This window comes from Sphaeramia orbicularis, chromosome 4 (assembly GCF_902148855.1).
Source record: "Sphaeramia orbicularis chromosome 4, fSphaOr1.1, whole genome shotgun sequence".
NCBI lineage: Eukaryota > Metazoa > Chordata > Actinopteri > Kurtiformes > Apogonidae > Sphaeramia > Sphaeramia orbicularis.
In genome coordinates this window covers 38,039,033-38,062,810 of record NC_043960.1, presented here as the reverse complement: position 1 = coordinate 38,062,810, position 23,778 = coordinate 38,039,033, and the positions used below count along the sequence as shown (strand labels likewise).

At 40.7% G+C, this 23,778-nt stretch overlaps 1 protein-coding gene across 1 annotated transcript in view; it reads right to left on the bottom strand.

The window, feature by feature from the left end:
• Positions 1 to 4,213: 4,213 nt before the first annotated feature.
• notch2 (notch receptor 2) overlaps positions 4,214 to 23,778 on the bottom strand; it is a 50,728-nt gene continuing 31,163 nt past the window's right edge. Inside the window, exons 6-35 of the mRNA XM_030132408.1 lie at positions 23,338 to 23,460; positions 22,722 to 22,955; positions 22,431 to 22,586; positions 22,161 to 22,346; positions 21,068 to 21,181; positions 20,865 to 20,978; positions 20,149 to 20,382; positions 19,139 to 19,249; positions 18,837 to 19,029; positions 18,502 to 18,647; positions 18,281 to 18,394; positions 18,080 to 18,199; positions 17,783 to 17,935; positions 17,040 to 17,268; positions 16,658 to 16,859; positions 16,289 to 16,442; positions 15,926 to 16,110; positions 15,688 to 15,820; positions 15,273 to 15,524; positions 15,059 to 15,171; positions 13,007 to 13,545; positions 12,095 to 12,436; positions 11,844 to 11,986; positions 11,488 to 11,689; positions 11,159 to 11,246; positions 10,888 to 11,041; positions 10,489 to 10,808; positions 7,954 to 8,101; positions 7,729 to 7,826; positions 4,214 to 7,621 (exon numbers count right to left, since the gene is read on the bottom strand). Coding sequence (XP_029988268.1) covers positions 6,194 to 7,621; positions 7,729 to 7,826; positions 7,954 to 8,101; positions 10,489 to 10,808; positions 10,888 to 11,041; positions 11,159 to 11,246; positions 11,488 to 11,689; positions 11,844 to 11,986; positions 12,095 to 12,436; positions 13,007 to 13,545; positions 15,059 to 15,171; positions 15,273 to 15,524; positions 15,688 to 15,820; positions 15,926 to 16,110; positions 16,289 to 16,442; positions 16,658 to 16,859; positions 17,040 to 17,268; positions 17,783 to 17,935; positions 18,080 to 18,199; positions 18,281 to 18,394; positions 18,502 to 18,647; positions 18,837 to 19,029; positions 19,139 to 19,249; positions 20,149 to 20,382; positions 20,865 to 20,978; positions 21,068 to 21,181; positions 22,161 to 22,346; positions 22,431 to 22,586; positions 22,722 to 22,955; positions 23,338 to 23,460 — 6,728 coding nt within the window. The 3' untranslated portion in view covers positions 4,214 to 6,193. The remainder of the gene's footprint in view (positions 7,622 to 7,728; positions 7,827 to 7,953; positions 8,102 to 10,488; positions 10,809 to 10,887; positions 11,042 to 11,158; positions 11,247 to 11,487; positions 11,690 to 11,843; positions 11,987 to 12,094; positions 12,437 to 13,006; positions 13,546 to 15,058; positions 15,172 to 15,272; positions 15,525 to 15,687; positions 15,821 to 15,925; positions 16,111 to 16,288; positions 16,443 to 16,657; positions 16,860 to 17,039; positions 17,269 to 17,782; positions 17,936 to 18,079; positions 18,200 to 18,280; positions 18,395 to 18,501; positions 18,648 to 18,836; positions 19,030 to 19,138; positions 19,250 to 20,148; positions 20,383 to 20,864; positions 20,979 to 21,067; positions 21,182 to 22,160; positions 22,347 to 22,430; positions 22,587 to 22,721; positions 22,956 to 23,337; positions 23,461 to 23,778) is intronic.

Genomic DNA, 23,778 nt, shown 5'->3' with positions numbered 1-23,778 from the left:
ATGAAAAAATGTAAATTCGTTATTTTATTTTTTACTTTTGGCCCAGTTTCAGCCGTTTGTGCGGTTGTTCTGTTGTGCCACTTTTTAGTCTGAGTTTCAACAAGAGTGGCCTGCTGTATTTTTCTATAAATTCTGGCTACAGTGAGAATATTTTTTTGTATTAGTATTTAGTATTCTTTTTTTTTTTTTTTTTTTTCAAGCTCATCCAATGAAAAGTAATATGCATGAAGGACTTTTAAAATCATTTTTATTTTATATTGAAGAGTAAATGAACACAGATGAGTTGCCCGACAATTGAATTTCTCATTGGGGATCCATAAAGTGATTCTTAATCTTAAATAAACCCACAAACCACTTCTTTTCAGTGCTGTCAGGACTCCAGTTCACACTGTCAGCCTTCAGGACACTATTCCGCTTCGCTATCATCAGTACATATAAACAAGTCGCCCACCTGTTATTTCAACCAGCCCACCCTAATATGACCAGCTAGAACCAGCCCTGGTTTGTACATATTTTCAGTATGGACTACAACTACTGCTGCTGACAAACAATTATGTCGTACTCTGAGAAATGTTCATCGGAAGTCTTGACCTTATATGTGCAAATGTCATGACGTAACTAGTTATAGACGCAACAAATTAAGCAGGAATTAAAACAGGTTGTAGAAATCCGCTCAATTTTTGCCAAAATGAATATAAAGATAGTTTTGCGGCACCTGGAGGGTTCAAATTCCAACTTTATGAACTATTAGAGTCCAAATACACAAATAAATGAACCAAAGACTAATAAAAGTGGGTTTAGCAAAATATGACCCCTTTAATAAATATCTATTATTAGTTTTAAGAAAGTAAGAAAATTTTATTTATAGAGCACTTTTCACAGACAGAGTCACAAAGTGCTTTACAGTGCAAAGTACAAATAAACAGTACAAATACAATACAATTAAAATACCAGTAAAACACAATAAAAGACAATTAAAATACAGTTAAAATATGATAAATACAGAAAGTGCAATCAGTTTGTAGCAGCCCTGAGTAAGTTGGGAAATTCAGAAGCCTGTTTGAACAGGAGTGTTTAGAGGTGTTTTTTAAAACTCTCTACAGAGTCCATAGACCGTAGGTGTAGAGGCAGGCCATTCCAGAGATGTGGTGCTACAGCTTTAAAGGACCTGTCACCGCGTGTGCTAAAACAGTGTGTGGAACCATCAGCAGGTGCTGCCCTGAAGATCTCAGGCTACGAGCCGAGCTTTAGGGCTGAATCAGGGAAGCAATGTATGCAGGGGCCTGGCCATGTAGAGCCCGGAAAGTTAGCACCAGAATTTTAAAATGAAAACGATATAAAACAGGGAGCCACTGGAGTGATTTAAGAAGGGAAGCGATGTGGGCTCTCCTGTTTGTGCGGGTCAGAAGCCTCGCAGCAGAGTTCTGGACAAACTGTAGATGGGCCAGCTCCTTCTCGCTTAAACATGAGAACAGGCTGTTACAGTAGTCTAAGCCAGAAGACACAAATGCGTGGATGATCATCTCAAGCTCATTGATGGACACCATAGACCTGAGTTTGGAGATGTTGCGAAGTTGGAAGAAACAGTTCTTCACCAGGTGTTTGGAGAAGTACTCTGAAGACATGGCCTGGTCAAAGATGACACCCAGATTCCTCAGTTTGGTCTTCACTGAAGAGCTCAGGTCACCGAGGTGCTGTCTAATCCCTGGGATAGCACTGTCCGGGGCAATGATGAGGGTCTCCGTTTTGCTGGAGTTCAGTTGGAGGCTGTTATCATTTAGCCACTGCTTTAACTCTGATAAGCAGTTGGTTAAGGAACTCAGTTTGTGGGGCTCAGAAGACTTAAAGGAGCAGTACATCTGGACGTCATCTGCAAACAGATGATAGGAGACATCACTATACTGCTGGATAATGTATAGTGAGAATACAAGAAGCATGAGAAGAGTACACATGATAATATTATTAACTGTGTTTTTAAATAATCCTAAAATTACTAAAGAAAAATAAAATAATAAAAATTAACAGTGAATTCTTCAAGTATAATTTGAGTGTAACATTACTTAACCCTTTCATTCATGGTGTAACAGTCATTGAAGTTTCAGTTTAAACTATAATATTCGCAATAATTACTCCAAAGTAGCGGCTCAAAAGTACAAAACCCAAATTATGACATTGTTTAATTAATTCAGATTTTTTTCCTATATATTCAGATCATTGGTGTTACCACTTATATATGTAACATCCACTATAGTTACATTTGAGATTAAATTTACCTCTAAATTGGTTATTATCTTTATGACAGAGACTTTTGGACACTATGCTATGCTATGTTGAGTGTAATATCTATGTATACCACTATAATACTATACCACTCAGTTTTATAATATTTCATGTCGGACAGAGTTGAAGGGTCTGTGAGTCTGTATGTTTGGCTCATAGACCAGTTTGACCGTGGCTTGTCAATGTGAATAAAACAGTTACCAGTGTTACCCTCATTAGTGTGTAGCCTTTCTGAAAGGTTACCCATACTGGATTTCCTAGTGCAGTTATGGACTTGTAAGACTCGCTGAATCCCACTGACGTCAGCATGTGCATTTGATGATCATGCAACAATCAGTTCATTGTAATAAAAAAACAGGAAAAAGCCTCTTCGTGGATCCCAAAGAAAAACAGGACTTAAATCTAAGCTTCAGTCTTTAATTTCTTCAATATGTTGCTTGAAGGAAAAACATTCATCATTCAGCCAAACGTTACCAGCAACATAGTTTCTTGTTTTTATGTCACAATATCAAGAGTTTTTTCTTCTTGTATGAAGGATTAACATTAACTTGGTTTTGTCTGCATACATTTAATAATAATAATAACTTTATTTGTATAGCACCTTTAAAAACAAAGTTTACAAAGTGCTTTGACAGAGGGCACAACAGCAGGATACACGAAGAAAATAAAATAAAAACACTAAAACAGAAGCAACACAATTAGAGAGATGTATGAACAAGTTAATTATCAAACAAGATCAAATTTAAAATTAAAACTAAAAATTAAGGTTAAAAAGGCAGTAGACATCACATAAAAGCAATTCTATAAAAATGTGTTTTAAGAAGTGATTTAAAAGATGTTACTGATTCCGCAAGCCTTATCTCCTCGGGCAGGCCGTTCCAAAGTTGAGGGGCCCTGATGGAAAATGCCCGGTCACCTTTTGATTTAAGCCTCAACTTCGGAACAGCTAGGAGCCCTCTGCCCGAGGATCTAAGGCTGCGTGCTGGCTTGTAGTCAACTAACATTTCTTGTATATAACTTGGGGCCAGGCCCATTCGAGCTTTAAAAGTGATCAGTAAAATCTTAAAATCAATTCTAAAACATACAGGGAGCCAGTGGAGGGATGCGAGGATGGGAGTGATATGATGGTGTCTGCTAAAACCAGTGAGAAGCGAATTACAGTAGTCAAGTCTGCTGAATATGAATGAGATTTAAAGGGATCATATTTTGCTAAACCCACTTTTATTAGTCTTTGGTTCATTTATTTGTGTATTTGGACCCTAATAGTTCATAAAGTTTGAATTTGAACCCTCCAGGTTTTCTTTATATTCATTTTGGCAAAAATCGAGTGGATTTCTACAACCTGTTTTAATTCCTGCTTAATTTGTTACGTCTATAACTAGTTACATCACAACATTTGTACATATAAGGTCAAGACTTCCGACGAACATTACTCAGAGTACGCCATAATTGTTTGTCAGCAGCAGCGGTTGTAGTCCATACTGAAAATATGTCCACACTTCGAACCGATTACCTAAAATGTTCAATTGTTGGTTGTATCAACAAATACAAGTGGCTGAACTGGACAGAGCAGCACAGCCCACAACCTGGTGGGGGTGGGGCCTGAAGTGGCTCATTTGCAATTGCTCAAAACGACCTTTCTGGTGTCATTCCTCAGAAACAGGGTTGAAGATGGACCTGTGGAGTTGAATTAATGAAGAATTCAGACCCAAGCATAGCATTTACAGTTTATGTAAACCACAGGGAAATGTTTTAAAATGCACAATTCCATTTAAAAAAAAAAGCAAAATATCACTCCTTTAAAATTTCTTTTCTATTTATCATTAAAGTTTCAAAATTAAAACTGTTGTAAAAGCTGTAAAATTTTAATTTAAAACTAGTAATCAATTCTACTCAAGCTTATAATCTGTGACAAAATTAAATACATAAAGCATAAATGTATGAAGTATTGAGCTTTATTTCAGGAAGCATGTGTGGTTGATCACTGTTGTTTGTTTCAGACATCTTTTATCGGTTTTAGTTCTTCTACCTCATACAAACATGGCAACTACTTCATATAACATGTATATTATTGGCTATTTGGTTAACAAAGGGAAGTACAATAAACATAAAAAAAACATTTTATATACAGAACATGAACACGTAACCTTGTATATGCATGTAACTGACAATTCTTGATAAAAATGTGATGATGTGGACTGACACCTCAATGTACAGTACATGTTTATGAAACTGCAGGGACATCATCGGTACACAGAAAAAAGGATTTCAGTTGCCCGGACCTGGAAATAATCAAAGAACAATGACATTTTGGTTTGTTCATACAGATTGACTTTTTACAGACTGCAATACTTTGTCAAACAAGGATTAACATCGGATGCTGATTGGGTATTATGATGTACCATTTTAGCCCAAAAAAAAAAAAGAAAAAAGAAAAAGATGTGATTTGGTCTTACAGACACCGATGTTCCTTTTTAAGTTTTTTAAATAAACAGTGAATGATTGTCTGTTCATAAAGCAGTCACAAAAAGCTAATGAAGATAGAAAATACTTTTAACGTTACTCAACTCCAGACTTGGCTTATGAATCATGACAATTTAAAAGGTGCAGACACTGATTGTAATTAAGCAAAAGGCAAAATTGGTTATGACTTTGGAAGACAAAATAATAAAAAGAGGCAGTTCATAAAGAAAAACGTGCACCTCTGTAACATTCAAAAATCACGTAAGAAGTGCGAACAGTATTCATATAAAAACAGACTTTTTAAAGTTCAACATGTCAAATGAAGCTCAGTAAAAACAAGCAGAATGAGCTGTAAGTCTTTGTACATTTCATCAAACTAAACCAGATGACACAATAACAAAGAGTGTGACAACACTATTGTATGTTTTGCATAAAGTTTGTCAAGCTTCTGAATTAATTCTCCTCATAAAACATGAACTATAGTGGCATCAAATGACTCAATCAGCAGAAACTCGTGTATTTTTGTAACAGAAAATGCTTTGAAAATAAAATACGCTGAGCTCTGCACTTACAGATGTAAAAACTGCATCTAATGTTTGTCTTGTGCATTCAGACTGATCATGTTTGATGGAAAACACTAAAAGGTATCAACTGTAAAAAACTATCCATAAGATATTTGGAAGTGCACGTCTCTGTGTGCGTTTATCTGTAATGGGTTGCTGTTCTGAGGGTAGTTATCTTTCACACCACGAAACAGTTGTTCATTGACCAAATTATGATAAAAAGCTGAGACAATGCACAAGTAATATAAAAAAACAGCAAGACTAGCTCTGTCTTCAGAATAAAAAAAAACATCAACTAAACATGACCCATCATATTAACACAGTAGAGTGAATGGTTTCAACAAGGAGTTAGTATTGGCAGGTTTAAAACATTAAACATCACATAAGAATAACATAGAGCAGTAAGAAATAACAATGTCCTCTGAAACAAACAGTCCTCAGTTCTGTTTCACTGTCCATCTCAACAGTCAGTTTTTCTGATGCAATACCAGCTAAAGACCATCTGGTCAGCAGGTCCTTGATGATTCCTCAATAAACAGTCTGCATTTGGATGCCAAAGGCCAAAGAGGAAGTCTCAATTCAGCCAACACATGCTTTGCTGGGATCAAAGAAACTGCATGGAAATTGACAGAGATGCAAGACCATGTTTTTTTGGTGTTGAGAACTTGATTTCTAGCTGATAATACTCTCACGTTTTAGAAACTATATACATTTTTCTTAAGTGCATGGAGAAAGAGAAAGCATTAAAGGGGAGTCGACTGATTTTATAATGAAGTACAAAGAATTAAATCTGAGGAGTGAGAAAAGCCTCTTCTGAGTTACTATGTGTTGTAGTTAAACTACATAGAACTCCAAAGTCAGTCTGTTGTAGCTTTCCTCTTGCCTGCCTATGCAAACACCTGCATGTTTCCAATTGGAGGCTGTTGTGAGGCCTGCTGCATCTGTTGCGACTGTGGCTGCAGCTGCACCTGTTCTGGAATGTGTGTGCGGTGTGACGACGGCAGTGCATGGTGGGCGTTCCCCAGAGGGGTAGGGCTGGTGGTGACGTCAGACCAGTCTGAGTTGGAGTGTGGCGAAGAGGATGACCAAGGGTCAGGGGACTCTGGGGAAGGGGTGAGATATGGGTGCTCACTGGGTGGGTGGGCAGAGTGCCCAGGGGTGGTGCCCTCTGAGCCACCAGGGGTGTAACTATGCTGGGAGGGTGGGGTGGGATACTTATCCACAGGGCTCTGCATGGGTGGATAGGAGGGTAGTGGCCGAGAGTGACCGTCTATCCCGTGGCCTCCGTGGTTGACCGTGTGCTGATGCTGCAGGGAGTGGGAGAGCCCATGTGCCATGCTTATCTGCTCAGGCATCGGGTACATGATGCTCTGGGTGCAGTGGAGGTGGCCTGGCCCCTGCTGGTTCTGCCCTTGGGCCTGTGTAACCTGTACCTGCCCCGGCTGAGGCTGTTTCAGGATGGCCTGGCCTCCTCCAGGCGCCATCATCTGGAACGTGACGATCGGAGGCAGCTGCTCCCTGCTCATGGTGACATTCATGGGAGTGAGCATGGCCCCCTGGCTGTGGTGTTGGCCCATGCTGGGGTGGGATCCCCCCATCTGGTGCGGTACAAGGCCAAACATGTGGCCGCTGTAGCCGTGTTTGGTCATGCCAACCCAGCCCTGCTGCTGTCCCAGCATGTGGCTGACGGGCGGCAGCAGCGGTCTGGAGGTGGGGCTGCTGAGGAGCGGCGGGGAGTTTGCTGTGCTGGAGACGGTGCCGGACACATCACCTGTGTAGGAGTGTGGTGATTCCAGGGAGTCAACTGGCGACATGGTGACAGAGCTCTCTGGAAGCCCTCCTGCTGCCTTCACACCATTTGTGCTTCCTCCTCCTGAACCTCCTCCACTTCCTCCTCCCACTCCACCAGCCACACCTGGCCCTTCTCCACCTGCAGGCTTCTTTCTTCGCTTGACCTTCATGTCTTTCAGATCCTTAGCTCCTCCACCGACACCTCCCACCTTTGCTCCACCTCCACTCCTCCTGCTCTTCTTCCCCTGTGGCCCAGGGCGCATGCCGATGAAACCGGCTCCGTTAGCCCCACAGACAAGAGAGTTTCCTCCTCCGCCCATGTGGTTCGGCCCATTATGAGGACTGTGAACCAAATTGTATTGGTCCAGCAGGCGGACAATGTCATGATGCATGCGTTCCTGAGCGGTATCACGGGGCAACCGATCCAGGTGATCAGTGATGTCACGATTGGAGTAGTGATCAAGCAAAACCTGAGCTGCCTCGAAGCTGCCTTCTCTGGCTGCAAGAAACAAGGGCGTCTCCTCCTGAAGGAAGCACAGGAAATTATTAGCACTTAATTCTCCCAACAGTTACACCACTTACATCTATATTCAGCAAAAAAGCACAATCATAGGGACAAACGGGAACACACCTTATTGTCCTGCATGTCCCTATTGGCTCCATTCTTCAAAAGTACAAGGGTAGCTTCCACATTATTTACTGCAGCTGCCCAGTGTAGAGCAGATTTACCTAAAATGGAAAGATTACAAGACAAAAATGAACACGACTGAGCATTTTAAGAGAGATTACACCATTAATTAAGTAGCTCATAATGTACAGATGCACACACTACATACGACCGAATGGACATCCTTACCGTGGTCATCTACAGCATTGATGTCTGCATGGCAGTGGATCAGCTCTTCCACCATTCCCTCGACGGCTAGTCTGGCTGCCAGGATCAGTGGAGTGGTACCATCATTCATTCGGGCATCAAGTTCTGTAGCACGGTTACGGATCAGGATCTAAGAGATGGTGCAAAAGCAGGACACAGGAAAGATCATGAAAAATGATGGTTCACCTTCACCTTTATTCATGGCAACACTACAGTTGTGACCAAAGGTTTTGTCAGTGACACAAACTGTCACTTATTTACCAGTAAAAGTCTGTGACACTTGTAAAATGAATATTCAATACACCTTGGAGACACAAAATCACAAGAAGTGTAGCTACAAAGCTTTAAAGACAAAACTTGTGACACTGCCAAAACTTCTAGCATTTTCCTATTACATTAAGGTCAGTTTCAAGGATGTGAGTGTGAATTCCTCAGACAGACAGTAGATTTTGTTTGCAGTATTTTGCTTTACAATATAAATTTCCTCAGTTATATAGTGAAAAATCTCCATTAAGTACATGCCATGAAATGAGAGACATGACAAATGACACAACTGCCAAGACAGTGAGTCTGTTGCTCATTTCCCTTCCAGATGATCAAGATGAACTGCCAGATAATCCAACTACAGTAAATAAAAGAAGTAATAAATAAAAACAAATGGATGCACAAGAAGTCATTGCAGACCTACATAAATCTGAGTCCCAGTCACCTGATGTCAGAGAAGAAAATCCCTGGCCACAAATGCAATTTCAAGCCAGAGAAAACAGCATAAGTTTGCCGTCTAAACTTTGCACAAAAATGTAGAGATATCCTCACATACAATTCAGGTGATGCTGGTCACATGGTGTTGGAAGCAAACCGTTTCATATTGTGTGTCCGTGTAAACCTCAAAGGAGGGTGGTATACCGAATATACTCGATGTATTGCGGCTTGGTTCACGTGCGATATATAAAATAACTATATCATCCACATCGAGTTTTAACCATCACACCAATGTCAACAGTAGGAGTTTCACCTCTGTCGTTCCCTCATTATACCCTCTCACAGCACTTGCTCCCCCGCCCATTCCAGAAAACTGTCTGCCACATATGCATCAGGAAAGGAGAGAGAGTGTAGCATGGATAGCACAAAGAAAGTGGACATGGATGATATTGTCCTGAAGAAAAAAAGCACTGGTTCTATTGTCTGGCAGTGGTTCAGGTTTCTCAAGGATGACGAACAAAAAGCATTAATCTGCAAAATACGCCGGAAAAACATTGCCACAAAAGGTAGCATCACCACAAATTTGGTTCACCACTTGAAAAGTCATCCACTACAGCATAAAGAATGTCTGAAAATCTGCATGTACGTGTCACCACCCACATCAGTTCAAACTTTATCGGAACCAGCCCCTAAGCCAATGACACTGGCTTCATCATTTGCCAAATCAATCCCATTCAACAAAAAAAAGTTTGACATGGAAAGGGATTATGACCGCAGTAACAAAATACATTACCAAAGACATGGCCCCTGTTAGCATTGTGGAGAAGCCAGGATTCAAGAATCTCATAAAGACACTTGATCCAGAGTAATTTTTAATAATTTAAAAATAATTTCATTGTGATTTTCCATTTTTAGCATGCAAATATTGAAAAAGAAAATCTAATAGATGACAACATCATGCATTAAAGAGTTGAATTTATTAATTATTATTTATTAATTTTAATTGGACATCTGCGCAAAACTTTACCAATATTTACTAAAATGTTGAAGAAACACAAGTGCGTAATGTACGTTTTTCCATTAAACTACAAATGTGATGATTTGTTTATCTATTATTATGAGATGACACAAGAAGTCATTCCATAAACATGGCAACAAATGTAAATGCCATGTTGATTAACAGATACATTCATTATTATTATTATATATTACCCCTCTGTCCCATACTAAATTAAAAAATTATTCAGTTTCCTGTGTCCACATACACCATGTTTCTTTTAAAACTCTTCTTCGGTTGCTGTAATGTCCGTCAACATCTGTTTTTTTTATTCACGTGACTCTAGTTGCGGAAAAAGTCTTTCCATTGTAGTTTTGCGTGATAAACTAAACTTTTAATCGAAAAACGAGAGTTTTGGCTAAATTGTCGTTTTTCCATTAGGTAATTTTTATGCGCAACTTGTATTCAAGAAATTTGAAGGTCAATGGAAAAGTGACTACTGTGATGCATAGGAAATTTCCAAACATTTAGACATATATTGCGTCTAGCTATATAGCCTGAAAATATCGCAATAATTAGTTAGTTAGTAATTAGATAGTTAGTGGCCATATCGCCCATCCCTACCTCAAACATTGGCTCACTTGTTTTAATTACTCAAGCTGCACTAATACACAATACATTACCATTGTGGCTCAGTGAATGCTACATTCATTCGATGTCAGACCTGATGGAAATTTTGCTGGGTAGAACTATACATGTGGTGAAACAAGGTGAGTTAAATAAACCTGCACCTGTGTCTGATTATAGAAGTGACTGACCTGGAAGACTCCCTGAGCATCAGCAGCTACAGCAGCATGCAGTGGAGTTCTGCCCATGTTGTCATGAGCATTGGGGTCAGCTCCGGCATCCAGCAGCCTCTTTGCTGCATCGGCCCTGGCGTAGCGGGCAGCCAGGTGAAGTGCGGTTTCTCCAGTGCGGTCGGTCTGGGCCATCAGCGATGCACCCTGAGCAATCAGGTCAGAAATGACACTGGGCCCCGGTTCGTCTCCTCCGCTCTCCTCCTCTTCATCTCCATGCAGACTGCAGTCCGGGCCTCCTCCATTACGCAGAGATGCCAACATCAGAGGGGTGAAACCATCTGAAAAGAGATAAACTCACCATCAGAAAATTTAGAGAATGATCTTTTGTCATTTGATAAAACTCAACACTGCACTCACCAGGGCCTTTGACATTAACGTCCAGACAGTCCACATCTATGTCGGCCTGTGGGGGAGTCAGAGTGATGTCTGCAGCCTTGTGATGCTGTGGGGTCCACTCTCTTCGGTCAACACCTCCATCCATAGCCAAAGGCAGCAAAGGTTTGTCCTCAGTCTGCAAAAAGCAACAGGTGAACTTGAAGCAACATGAACAACAAGCCAACAACCATACAGTTACATTTATACTCTACTCCAGTAGCTTCATTCTGACCATTCTTTTCAAGTTACTTACTCTTGGTTTCTTGTGTGGGACTTCATCGTCCAGCCACCTCTGACTCTGACTTCCATTGATCAAAGCTCCATCCTGCGTCTTGAAATTCCTAGTTTGATTAAAAAGGTGAAGTTAATATTTTCTCAACTATTTAATGTTATGCTCCAGATACACACTATTTCTCAAATAACAAAGCTCTCATCTTCTGTGACATATTCCCCGCCGCATCTGACAAACTCTATGTTAAGTTACACTCCAATTTCAGTAACCAAGTATTTAGTGTAATACTCTATGTATATCTTCAGTTATACCTTCTCTAGTAGAAGCCCTTCATCTGTATGTTCACTTACTTCATGTCAAAGTCATCCTGTCCAACAGGCTCTCTCCTCTTGTCATTTTTCGCCATGAAACCATCAGGCAGCCATAGGACACCATGTTTATTTTTCCTCTTGGCTGCTAACATCCCCAGCACCAGGATGAGAAGAATTATAACCACTGCCACCCCAACCAGATACATCAAATACATTGGCTTACTGGGACCTGGAGGTTCACCTGGGAGATGCAGAGGAAAAATTATATATAAATAAATATAAATACATTATTTTTCTGTACTTTAGTACATGCTTTTGTTTCCCATAAAACAGAAATGGTTACATCAGAGTCATTCTATTCATATCTTCATCTGATGAAGAAAAGGGCTACTTACTTCTAACAGACTCTAGAGGATACTGCAGATCAGCCTTGATGTGTGCCGCTGCAATGAACGATGCAGCCTCATTAATGTTGGAGAAACAGTTCACAGACCTCTGGGAACATTCACGGTTATCGATTTCCAGGTGCACCACAGATCTGCGGGCAAACAGGAAAAAAGTGTTTAGTTAATGATTAATTTTAAGCTACCTAATAGTTTAGAATAAATGCAACATATAAAGGCTGAGTGCTCCATCATGAACTCACCCAATAACTTCCCTCTGCAGCTCACGCTTGCTTCTGCTCCTCTGAATGTGCCGTCCCTGCTCCTCCTCTGGCCGACGGTAAGGGTATACCATAGGCTGCTGCTTGTCATCCAACTTCACCCTCAGGTTGGTGTGTAGGAGTGCTCCAAGAGAGCGCAAGAAACCCCTCAAGTCCCCAAGCAGCTCCTCAGGCTGAAGTCGAACCACAATAACCAGAATGCCATCCACCAGTTTGGGTGGAGTGTCTCCAGAACAGTCCAGTCCATCCCAGCCACAGGCCTCTGTGTAGCAACTCTGGTCACAAATACCGTTGCCATAGTGATCTGCACAGTATTTGTCATATCTGAAACAGAGTTATTAGAGATAGTTTTGCAACGTTAAGGAGCTTCTTTGTCGGTTTTGAGTTCATATATGGTTGTATTTTTTCATAGGAATGAGCTAGTTTTAGTTTAGTTATGTAGTTTTAATATACATTTGTGTTTTTCAGTTCACGTATTATGAGGATAACCCTTGATGTTGAGTTGAAAAGGATAAGATTACAGACTGCATGAAATATGTTCTTTAAAAAATTGTTTATTAAGGACATACTATGAAAAACCATTTTATTCTGATATAACATCAACCACTGAGGAAATCCAAAGTTTATTTACCAGCAGTTTATTTCATGCAGCATTCTTCTCTAAAGTTTTAGTATTTTTATTTAATTTATCATTTATTGATTTATTTATCTATCGTATTTTAGTAAATTTGTTATTAGTGCTCTTCAAAACTGTAATTTTTGTTTTTGTTTCAGTTAACACAATTATTCTTCTGCTGTTAGGTTTATTTTTTTTGTTCATAATGAGCCTCATCTGGAAATACACACTATGTTTCAAATGCATTGGGACACTGAAAGATGTCAAAATCCACTTACTTGCAGGTGGTCGGTGGGTTTTCTGAGCACTCAAAGCTGTCAAAGAGACACCCAGGGTTGTCACACTCTTTATTACACTCTCCATTCTTGAAGAGGTCCCAGCAGGGAATACTGGCGGTGCAGTTATTCCAAGGACGTTCCCAGTTGAGGGAGCAATCTCCTCCATCCCACTGACATTCATGGTTATTGCACTGTTCATCACAAACTTTATCCCCCAACTGCGTCTTACACTGTGGATAGGGACACACAGGGATGTGTGGTACACTGGACAGTTTCTTTTCACAGTATCGTCCGGAAACATGCATTGGACAGCGGCAGCTCTGCTGGTAAGGGTTGGATTGGTGTATGATGCATGTTCCTCCATTTTGGCAGGGCCATTTACACCTCTGGTCAAATTCACAGTGTGGCCCACTGAAGCCTGGCTGGCACTGGCAGTACAGGTGGTTAACTGCTAGCTCTACACAGCGCCCGCCGTTCTGGCATTGTAGCTTGGCACAGTTGTAGCCTTCAATTTCACCACAGTTAAATCCGGTGAAACCCTGAAAAAAAAACCAAAATACATATTGATAACATAATGGTGAGTTTGCCATTTAAGAAGGCAGACACTTGCAGTTGAACAGTCAACTATAACTACGGTAAATCTAGGCTCTCCTACAAATCTTTTGCTTGTCTACCATACCTGAGCCATGTTGACACCCTCTGAAGCAAGTGCGAGAATAAAAGAAGGAGCAATGTTAGTGGAAAGAAAACAAGTATTAGACAAGAAGATTGATATACAAGTGAAAGCAAAAGGAAGGAAAACACAGAGGTAATTATCTCAGCCACTCATAAAAGACAGCGTTTGCCTGACAGTACACACCATGCACTCAGAATTTCACATACAGCCCTCAGCTTTCCGCTATAAATATCCACTGATCAAAACCAACTAATACAAAAATGCTCATCCATAAAGCCTTCACACTACTTAACCTATTGTAAGGTGAAATATGACCCCCCTCTCAATTAAGCATAACTGTCAACCAGTGTCTTACATATAAATTTTAGTTTTTGATTATTACCTCCGCCAAGGAGGTTATGTTTTTGCCAGGGTTTGTTTGTTTGTCTGTTTGTCTGTCCGTTAGTGTGCAACATAACTCAAAAAGTTATGGACAGATTTTGATGAAATTTTCAGGGTTTGTTGGAAATGGGATAAGGAAGAAGTGATTAAATTTTGGTGGTGATCGGGGCTGGGGGGGCCCACGGGGCCCACGGGGGGGGGCGCAGACCAGAAAATTTCATCAAAATCTGCCCATAACTTTTTGAGTTATGTTGCACACTAACGGACAGACAAACAGACAGACAAACAAACCCTGGCAAAAACATAACCTCCTTGGCGTGGGGGGGCCCACGGGGGGGGGGCCACTGATCAGCCTTGGCGGAGGTCTGCGCTCTCCGAGTGCTTCTAGTTATCATAATGTATTGTTGTTTGTAAATGCTGTTTTATTATTGCTGCTGTTGCACAACCAATTGCCTGTTTGGATGGCAAATGCTTTTCTAAAGTTGAAAAAAGTTTCCAAGCCTTTTTATCTCTGGCAAAAAAATGCTCTTTCCCTCATTAGAAAGTGGAAAACTATTCAACTAGGTATCCAGGTCAAACAAAGGTTGTGCAGGTTGTAACAGACCCAAACCATGCTGATACCAGTAGTTTGTAAAACATCCTATCAGGAACAGATTAAGCGGCCCTCTCCGTTCTGAATATGTATATTTTAATGTATGACTTGTAGTCTAAAAATACAACAAGAAAGAAACTGAGGTTGTGATACTGCTAAAACAATCTTTACACTTATCACTTTGCTTCAGATTTACACAGTGAGCTTTATAGTCTTTCAGTAAAAAGCAGCACACAAAACAAGAAATAAAACTATGCATACAAATTGTTGGAGTGTAAATATAATGAATGAAATTGAAAAACAAACAAACAAACACTGAAAATCTTAAGAAACTGCTGTTCAGCAACAAGCATGCTGTCTATTTCTACGATGATAATGAAGTGTGGATATTAAACAAACTTACAGAAGCACAGGAGCAAGTATATCCATGTACTGAGCTCATGTTCATAGAACAAACACCGTCGTTGTGGCATGGCTTAGACAAACACAGATCCACCATGGATTCACAATGTCGGCCTGCATTAGAAACAACATAATAAAGATTGCAATACTTCTTTTTTTAAAAGAATATTTCACTGAACCACACTACTGTCCACTGTTTGTCAAAATCAGCGTACCCGTGTATCCAAGGCGACAGCGGCACTGATAATCATTGACCAGCTGCACACAGTCGAGGCTGCCAGGGGTGTGGCAAGGTTTAGAAAGACATTCGTTGAGATCGCCTTCACAGTGTTCTCCAACAAATCCTGGAGGGCAGGAGCATGTGTAACGGCCCACACCATCCACACACTGACCCCCATTCAGACAGCGAGGCTCAGAGGAGCCAGGCTTGGGGGCACAGTCATCCTCATTGACTTCACACTGGACTCCTACAGTGCACAGAGCAGGAGAATGTGACTGTGACAGCCAGCATCTTCTATCAACTATGACATGTTTGAGTGGAACTATGCCTCTTACTCATCACACAGATAAAATTGCTTTCTCATTGACAGAAACAGCAGATAGAGCTAAATACTTCAAGTTCAGACTTACCGTGTGTTCCATGTGGACAGGCGCAGGTAAAGCGGTTGATGAGGTTGATACAGGTTCCACCGTGGAGACAGGGTGCAGAGTGACATTCGTCAACATCATACTCACAGTTTACCCCCTGGTAGCCTGGCTTACACTGAAGCAATATAATAAAGGACAGTGATGAGGTGTTTGTTTGACGTAAAATGTTGCTCTTAACTTGAACAAGCAGCTGAAACACATAATAAAAAAATATACTTACTCTGCACTCGTACGTGCCCTGATAGTCCACACAAGTAGCACCGTTGCGACAAGGGTTTGACTTGCATTCATCGACCATCTCTTCACAGTAGCTGCCTGTGTATCCAGGTTGGCACTGACACTGGTGGGAATTTCCTACATTCACGCACCGTCCAGCATTCTTACACACATTCTCCACTTCCAAACCTACAATATTTTGTAAAAAGGACAAACATAAACTGTATGCAGGATACACCAATCAGTTAGTGATTGAATCAGACTTTGGTCCACAGAGCCTCATCTGCCAAAATGTTATCTTGTCTGTGATAGTGTCTGGTGTGTTCCTCCTATAGTGGCTTCATAAACAATAAGAACCAGTTCTCACCCTGTCTGGCTGCAAAGTCCTGGCAGGACATATTGGGCACATCACAGTATAGTCCAGTCCATCCCATTTGACAGTGGCAGGTCCAGGAGATGGTTGTCTGAGAGCAGGAGCCACCGTTGTGACAGCGCACCTGGCTGCACAGGTTTACAAGGTTCTGCATACAAAATAAAACATTTAATATATGCTGCAAATGTTACACATTCTACAGCCAATTGTTAAACCAAGACCATCACACTGTTGCTTCACAGCATATACATTTTGGGTGCTGACCCTTAATTCTGCCTCCAGTTACACTTATTAATGTCACTAAGGGTGTTAAACCCCCTAAACCCACTTCACTGATATTGTAGTGACACACAGGCACCTTACCTGGCAGTTCAGTCCATTGTATCCCACAGGGCAGGTGCAGCGGTAGGTACCCAGGCCATCAGTACAAGTGCCTCCATTCTTACAAGGCTGAGAGTCGCACTCATTCTGTTCATACTCACAGAATGTCCCATAAAAGCCAGGGCGGCAACGACATGAAAAGGTGTTAATGTCATCAATGCACGTCCCATTGTTCAAGCAGGAGCTGTGGAAGCAAAGATAAAGAAAAGGTTCCTAAAAAAATGCCTTGGATTTCCTTTTAATGATCCAGACGCAAAAAAACAAGCGTCACTGATTTCACCAAGATAACAACAGGACATCAAGAAACATGTGCACAACAACTGAAAATATGGTTTATGGGTCATGTCTTATATGAACCACGCACCTATCGGTACATTCAAGGATGTTGTGTTCACACAAGATGCCATCAAAGCCTGGTTGGCACTTGCACACAAAGCTGTTGACGTGGTCCTGGCAGGTGGCACCGTTCCGGCAGGGCTGACTGGCACATTCATCGACTTCAGTCTGACAGCGTTCCCCTTCAAAACCTGGACGGCAATCGCATGAGAAACTCCCAACACCATCCACACAAGAGCCACCATTCAGACAAGGGTCTGCAATTGGGGATAGGAGAGAATGAAGAGAGAACTTTAACATAATTTTTTAAATCTAAATAGCGAGCATTAAATACAGAATTCTTTGGAAGATTGCATTTCGATCATAATATGGTACTGTACAGCAGTATAATACACTTTATCCCAACTGTCTAAAATTATTATAAATAATAATAATATAAATAGTTAAAAATATAAAAATGTTATGACATAATAATGATAAAGTGCATAATCTGTCATTTCTATTAATTCTATTTTCAATACTACTACTTTCTCTGAATGTTCCAAGTTGCCTTTGTCCTGCATAAATAAACGTGTCTACCTAACTTGTGTATGTGTAGGTACTCAATCATGTGTCTACAGCAATTTTCTGTATAGATTTTTACTGAAGCTTAATGTATATCTCAGCCTCATCTAACAATAAAACTTGGACAAAGTTTCATAAACATCCAAAAGAGCACATGTTATCATCTGGAGCCCATGAAATGAGAATACTAATGAAAGTGAAACTCACTTGGTGAGCAGTCATCAGTGTCAATCTGACAGTTGTGTCCACTGTATCCAGGTTGACATTTGCATGAGTAACTGCCAGGGCTGTTTATGCAGTGGCCATTGTTTTTACAAGGGTTTATTTTACATTCATTTACATCTTCACTGCAGCGTGGACCTAAACAAATATGAAAAAAAACAAAACAACTATTAATGTAGCACAAAGCCTACACTAATACTTGATATTATGTAACTGTGATCTCTGAAAAATAAATTTGTCTCATGTCTGATTGAACCACAGACATGCAGAAGACACACATACCTTGCCACCCAGCAAGACATCGACAGGTGTAAGATGTGTAGTCTGCAGTTGGAAGACACACTCCTCCCCTCTCACATGGATGAGAGGCGCAAGGAACCAGCTCGTCCTTACAGTGTTTACCTAAGAGATGCAGTTTTCATTTAAAGCTGATAATTAAAAAAACAACCATTAGACAGGCAACTGGTGGAATGGATCACTAACCTGTGTACGGTGGAATACACTGGCAGGTGTAACTGTTAATTCCATCTATACAGATGCCTTGGTTCTGACATGGTCCAGATGCACATTCATCAATATTCTTTTCACAATTCACACCTGTTTGAAGAAGGAATGATTTCAATATTTAGTTTTAATTCAGTCCATCCCCTTCCATTGTGAACATGATGAAAAATGCTATGTTTAGAGATCTTTGATATATTTACCTCTGAATCCAGGTTGGCACTGACAGGTGTAACCATTGTGTCTGTCAACACAGGTACCACCGTTCTGGCATGGATTGGGCTGACACTCATCCTTTTCCTGTTCACAGTGTTCTCCCACCCAGCCAGCTTCACACTCACAATGGTACCTTTAGAAGAATAAAAGGTAAAGCATGTACAAAATTTAAAATGTGCAAGTTGTTCTTAGACTTAACCTGGCATCCCATAAATTCACCCCACAAACACACTGTATAACCACTGTATATTAAACCAAACCAGAGGTCTGGAGTAGATGAGAACAGACTGATCTCAAAACACTGCAGTTGAGAAAAACGTACCCATGCTGCTGTTCGATGCATTCTCCATGAACGCACGGCTGAGGAGCACAGTGGTCAGTCCCAGAGAGGCACAGAGGCCCATGGGTGCTCGGTGGGCACAAGCAATGGAACCCGTTGACTTTGTCCACACAGGTTCCGCCACTCATACACGGGTTTGAGTTGCACTCATCAATCTCCACATCACACTTAGCACCTATTAAAAAGACATTTGAAGGAAATTTGATGCATCAAAAGCATCCACTTGTTTAAATTGTAATACTACTATCAGATTAATTTCAGTAGGGGGTTCTATCAAAGCATACCTGTGTATCCTGGGGTGCACACACAGACGTACTCATTGATGCCATCATGGCACTCTCCGTACTCACAGGGGTTGCTGGCACAATCATCTTCATTGATTTCACAGTTCACCCCTGAAAAGAGACAACAAAAATTCAAATAGTCTCACCACTTAGACTTTCTCTGAATCTGGATCTCATGTGTTGAGATGAAGGGGCAGCTGCATAAAAAGTGAAGTAAATCGAGTAACTAGAGCGAAATGTGAAAGCCATCACAATCACCACCAGGGGGAGCAAGACTCCATAACCTGGAGTAGAGCAAAAATTATCTAAGCTTGAACATAAACAAAGATGGATTTGTCTACTACAAAGCATGAAGTATTAAAAACCAAATTGTTAACTAAAGGCTTGAATATTAAAATGGCCAAGACTGAAAGAGAGGAAAAGGAAGCGAAGTAAAATGAGGGAGAATCTGAGAAAGGAAAAAAAAAAAACAGACTGAGACCAAGTCATCTTACAGGAGGGGAAGTGGAGGTATGAAACCTGAAAGTGAGACCTGACAGAGTGACCTGACACCAGTTTTGGTGAAGTGAGTACGGTACAGACTCTAGTACCAGGCCTCAGGGTGGTACAACGTACTGAGCTGAGCTTACTAATCCACAAAGTAACATGGGGCAGCATCACACAGGCCAGACTTGTGACTGCGACACACACACACATACACTGATGTGGAGGGTGTCTACAAGTTACCATACTTTGAAAGCTATACAGGAAACCCAGGACGTGGGGGATGGGGACTTAACATTCACTTCAAACTGTTGCCACAATAATTAACTCTGAAAAACCACAAGAGTTAACTATGAACTATGAGCTATGAACTATGAACTGAAATTAATAGGGTTTCACCTTAAAGTTACATTTTATTACTTACAAACTGTGCAATACTGAGTCTGTAAGAGCTACTTTACACTCTCAGAGGAAGTACAACATTGACACACAAGCAAAATTAACACTGAAGGTATTTTAGTACCAACCTGTAGTGCCAGGTGGACAGTTACACTGGTAGGCATTCACCAGGTCAATGCAGCGTCCTCGGTTCTGGCATGGGTTGCTGTGGCACTCCTGGAACTGGATGTTACAGATGGACCCTGTATAGCCAGGATAGCACTCACAGGAGAAGGTGGCAATGCCATCCTTACACACACCATGATGACATGGCTCTGGCACACAGTCGTTGATGTTCTCTTCACAAAGGAGGCCAGTAAAGCCTGTGGAAGGACATTTACAAATACATTTAACACAGGCTATGGTATGTCAAGGTCTGTGACGTGTGTGTATTTCAACCTATATTCTTGCTGTAGGACACAGATAGGCCACAGAGTCTCTGTGGTAAAGTGTTTAATATGCTTGTAGATGCAGTGTAGAATTTCTCCATTGTCCAAATGGTGGTGCATGGCTAACAAATCAGAATACAGAGCATATCATGTTTACTCAACTCCGCTCATGTGTGTAATAAACTTTTTCACAGCATAGATTTTGGCTTGTCTCAGCAGGAAAAACACAGGTGATCCGATTCACATTAATGATGGCTCTCTTCCATGTAAGTGTCTCAGCCAGCATGCATAAACCAAAACCCTGAAACTGATGCACCTACATGGAATGCACCCATTGTAAATTAAAGTAATTAGACTTGTTCCTTTTTCACCATAATGTGTCAAAAGGTCTGTTGCATCTACAGAGATTGCTTTACCTTCTGCACATTCACAGTCGTATCCGTTGGGCCGATCAATACATTTGGCCCCATTTAAACAAGGTGTACTCGAACACTCGTCAATGTCGATCTGGCACATTTCACCAGCAAAACCTGAGAACAGTAAACATCAACCAATTTATTTTCCCACTGAGAAAATGTTCCTTAACCACATAGTAATACATAATACTGCATCTACCCACCTGCTGGGCACTCGCAGACAAAGCGGCTAACCTGGTCCAGACATCTACCCTGGTTCAGACAGGGTGAGCTGAGACACTCATTCTGGTCAATCTCACAGTGAGTCCCCTCAAATCCTGCATGAACAGACAACAAAAGTTATACTTGCAATCCACTTTTTTCTTTCACGTTACCAAATCTAACATTGTACATGTTTCAGTCTTGGTAACAAATTTTGAGTTTAAGCAGATACACAAGTGCTGAGTTTTTCCATGGTTGTGGGTTTCAGAAAATATTTCAGTGGAACAAAGACACTTGCTAAATTAGATCCTGCATCTGTATGACTATTTTAATGCATCTTCAGATCTTGGTGGAGTTTAGATAATTGGCATATCCCCCCAGCTCCAACAAAATCAGAAAGTGGTTAGCTTATTTTCATGAACTTCGTTAACTGACAGGGAGGGGAGCTGGATTGTTTTGTGACGAGTTTACTGGTAAAATACATAACTGTTTTTAAGTTTTGCTTGGGAAACAAAACCATTATAAACAAGTCACAGACAACACAAGGGCACACACACAGAGACACATAAAGGATAAATTGCAAATATATTACTGATAAATTAGAGTTTAAAAAATACTGGATATTTACCTAGTTATGCCACAAACAAAATGATGACAGACCATCAACCTGCTTTATACTGGGATAAAAATTATGTACTGTTTTTGTATACTATTATCCACCACACATTTTGATTCTTATCACAAATTGTTACAAAGTAGTTACCACATTTATAATCCTGTGCATACTGAAGTGCTTATTTGCTTTGTTATATAATGGTACTTTATGTGTTGTGTTTGTCTCTGATGCGATCTACAGGAATTTCCCAGAGGAGGAGAATAAAATGCCAGTCTGTCAATTTAAATATTGTATCCCATCAAAACTGGTTGAGAAGTGTGTTTATAGTTTCTTTAAAAAATATCTATCTATCTATCTATCTATCTATCTATCTATCTATCTATCTATATATATATATATATATATATATATATATATATATATATATATATATATATATATATATATATATATATATATATATATATATATATATATACCAGGCATGCAGATGCAGGTGTAGTCCCCTATCCGATCCAGACAAGTGCCATCGTTCTGGCAGGGGTTTGAGGCACACTCATTGACATCCTGTTCACAACGTGGGCCGGCATAACCACGAACGCAGTTACAAGTGAAGGAGCCATCAGTGTTCACACACTGACCACCGTGCTCACAAGGGTTGGTGCCTGAAGATAAAGAAAAGGACTTTGTTTTAGAGCAAGGAAGAGCAGAAGCTTGAACAACATAAATACAACATTTGAAAATCTCACCAATGCTGCACTCATCTCTGTCGATGTTGCAGGTACTGCCTACATATCCAGAAGGACAGTTACAGTTGAACATGCCACTGATGGGGTTGGTGTCACAATGAGAGCCCTCTCTACATGGGTTACTGATACAGGCGTCATCTCTGTGGCACAGCAAACCTGAATGGTACAAGAGGTTGACAGAGAGTGAGTAAAAATAATGGGAACGGATGCAATCAGTGGCATTTCCAAAATCAGCTCAGGTGGACATCATTTGAGGGTAGTGTATACTATCATCTAAGTGTGATTTCTCACCAGTCTTTCCATGAGGGCAGAGACAGATAAAAGATGCTACACGGTCGATGCATGTGGAGCCTTGGCTGCATGCAGCAGTAGCACAGTCGTCAATGTTCTCAGAGCAGTCAGGTCCACTCCAGCCATTGACACACACACACACATAGCTGCCAAAAAGGTTGCTGCACGTTCCTCCATTCTGGCAAGTGTTTGGCTGCAGACGACACTCATCCACGTCCTCTGTGCAGTGCTGACCTGTGGATGTTGATATATGGAGCAAATGAACAATTCAGTATGCGAACCTAACATAAATGACAGCTCTGGTGTTTTTTCTTGTGTTCTTGCAAAGCTATGTATGGAAAATGAAAATAGTGGCCTATTTTTAGATTCTAACATATGGTTGTCAAAAAGGTCAGGTTTTTCCAGAAGAATGTATTGTGTAAAATATTACCTATCTATGGTGTCCTTACAAAAAAAAAATCTACTCCTTTTGTTGCTCTATAAACTTTGACAGCACCAAAAAAGATGATACACGCATGTTTGCTTTGTAAACACGCTTCCGAATGTACATAAGAATACGTGGAAGCTTTTTGAAATGTGGGCTTTAGAAGGATGAAAAGAGAGAACCATCACTCACCAGTCCACTCTGGAGGACACTGACAGTTGTAGGTGTTGACTCCGTCCATACAGGTTCCCCCATTGGCACACTGATGGCCTGGGCAGTCATCAATGTTGTTCTCACAGTTAGTCCCATTAAATCCTAGCACACATAAGACAAGGAGATATTAGTACATGTTAGCAAACTTTTCATTAGTTAGCATTACCTCCATGCTCTATTAATTGCCCCTCTTGTTCTAATTATGTGTTCAAGAAAAAAAAAAAGACGCGCAATCAGTCCTGAAGCCTTACAACGAAATCATCTAGTGTGTGTAAGGATTATGATATGTCCTGGTGATGTATAAACAGTAACTGCCTGGGCTTTTGTTGTATCTACAGTTATTTCAATTGTAGTAGACTGAGCGTATACTGTGTGTCTAAAACAACACTTCCAGCAGGATCAGACTGTTTGCACCTCAAA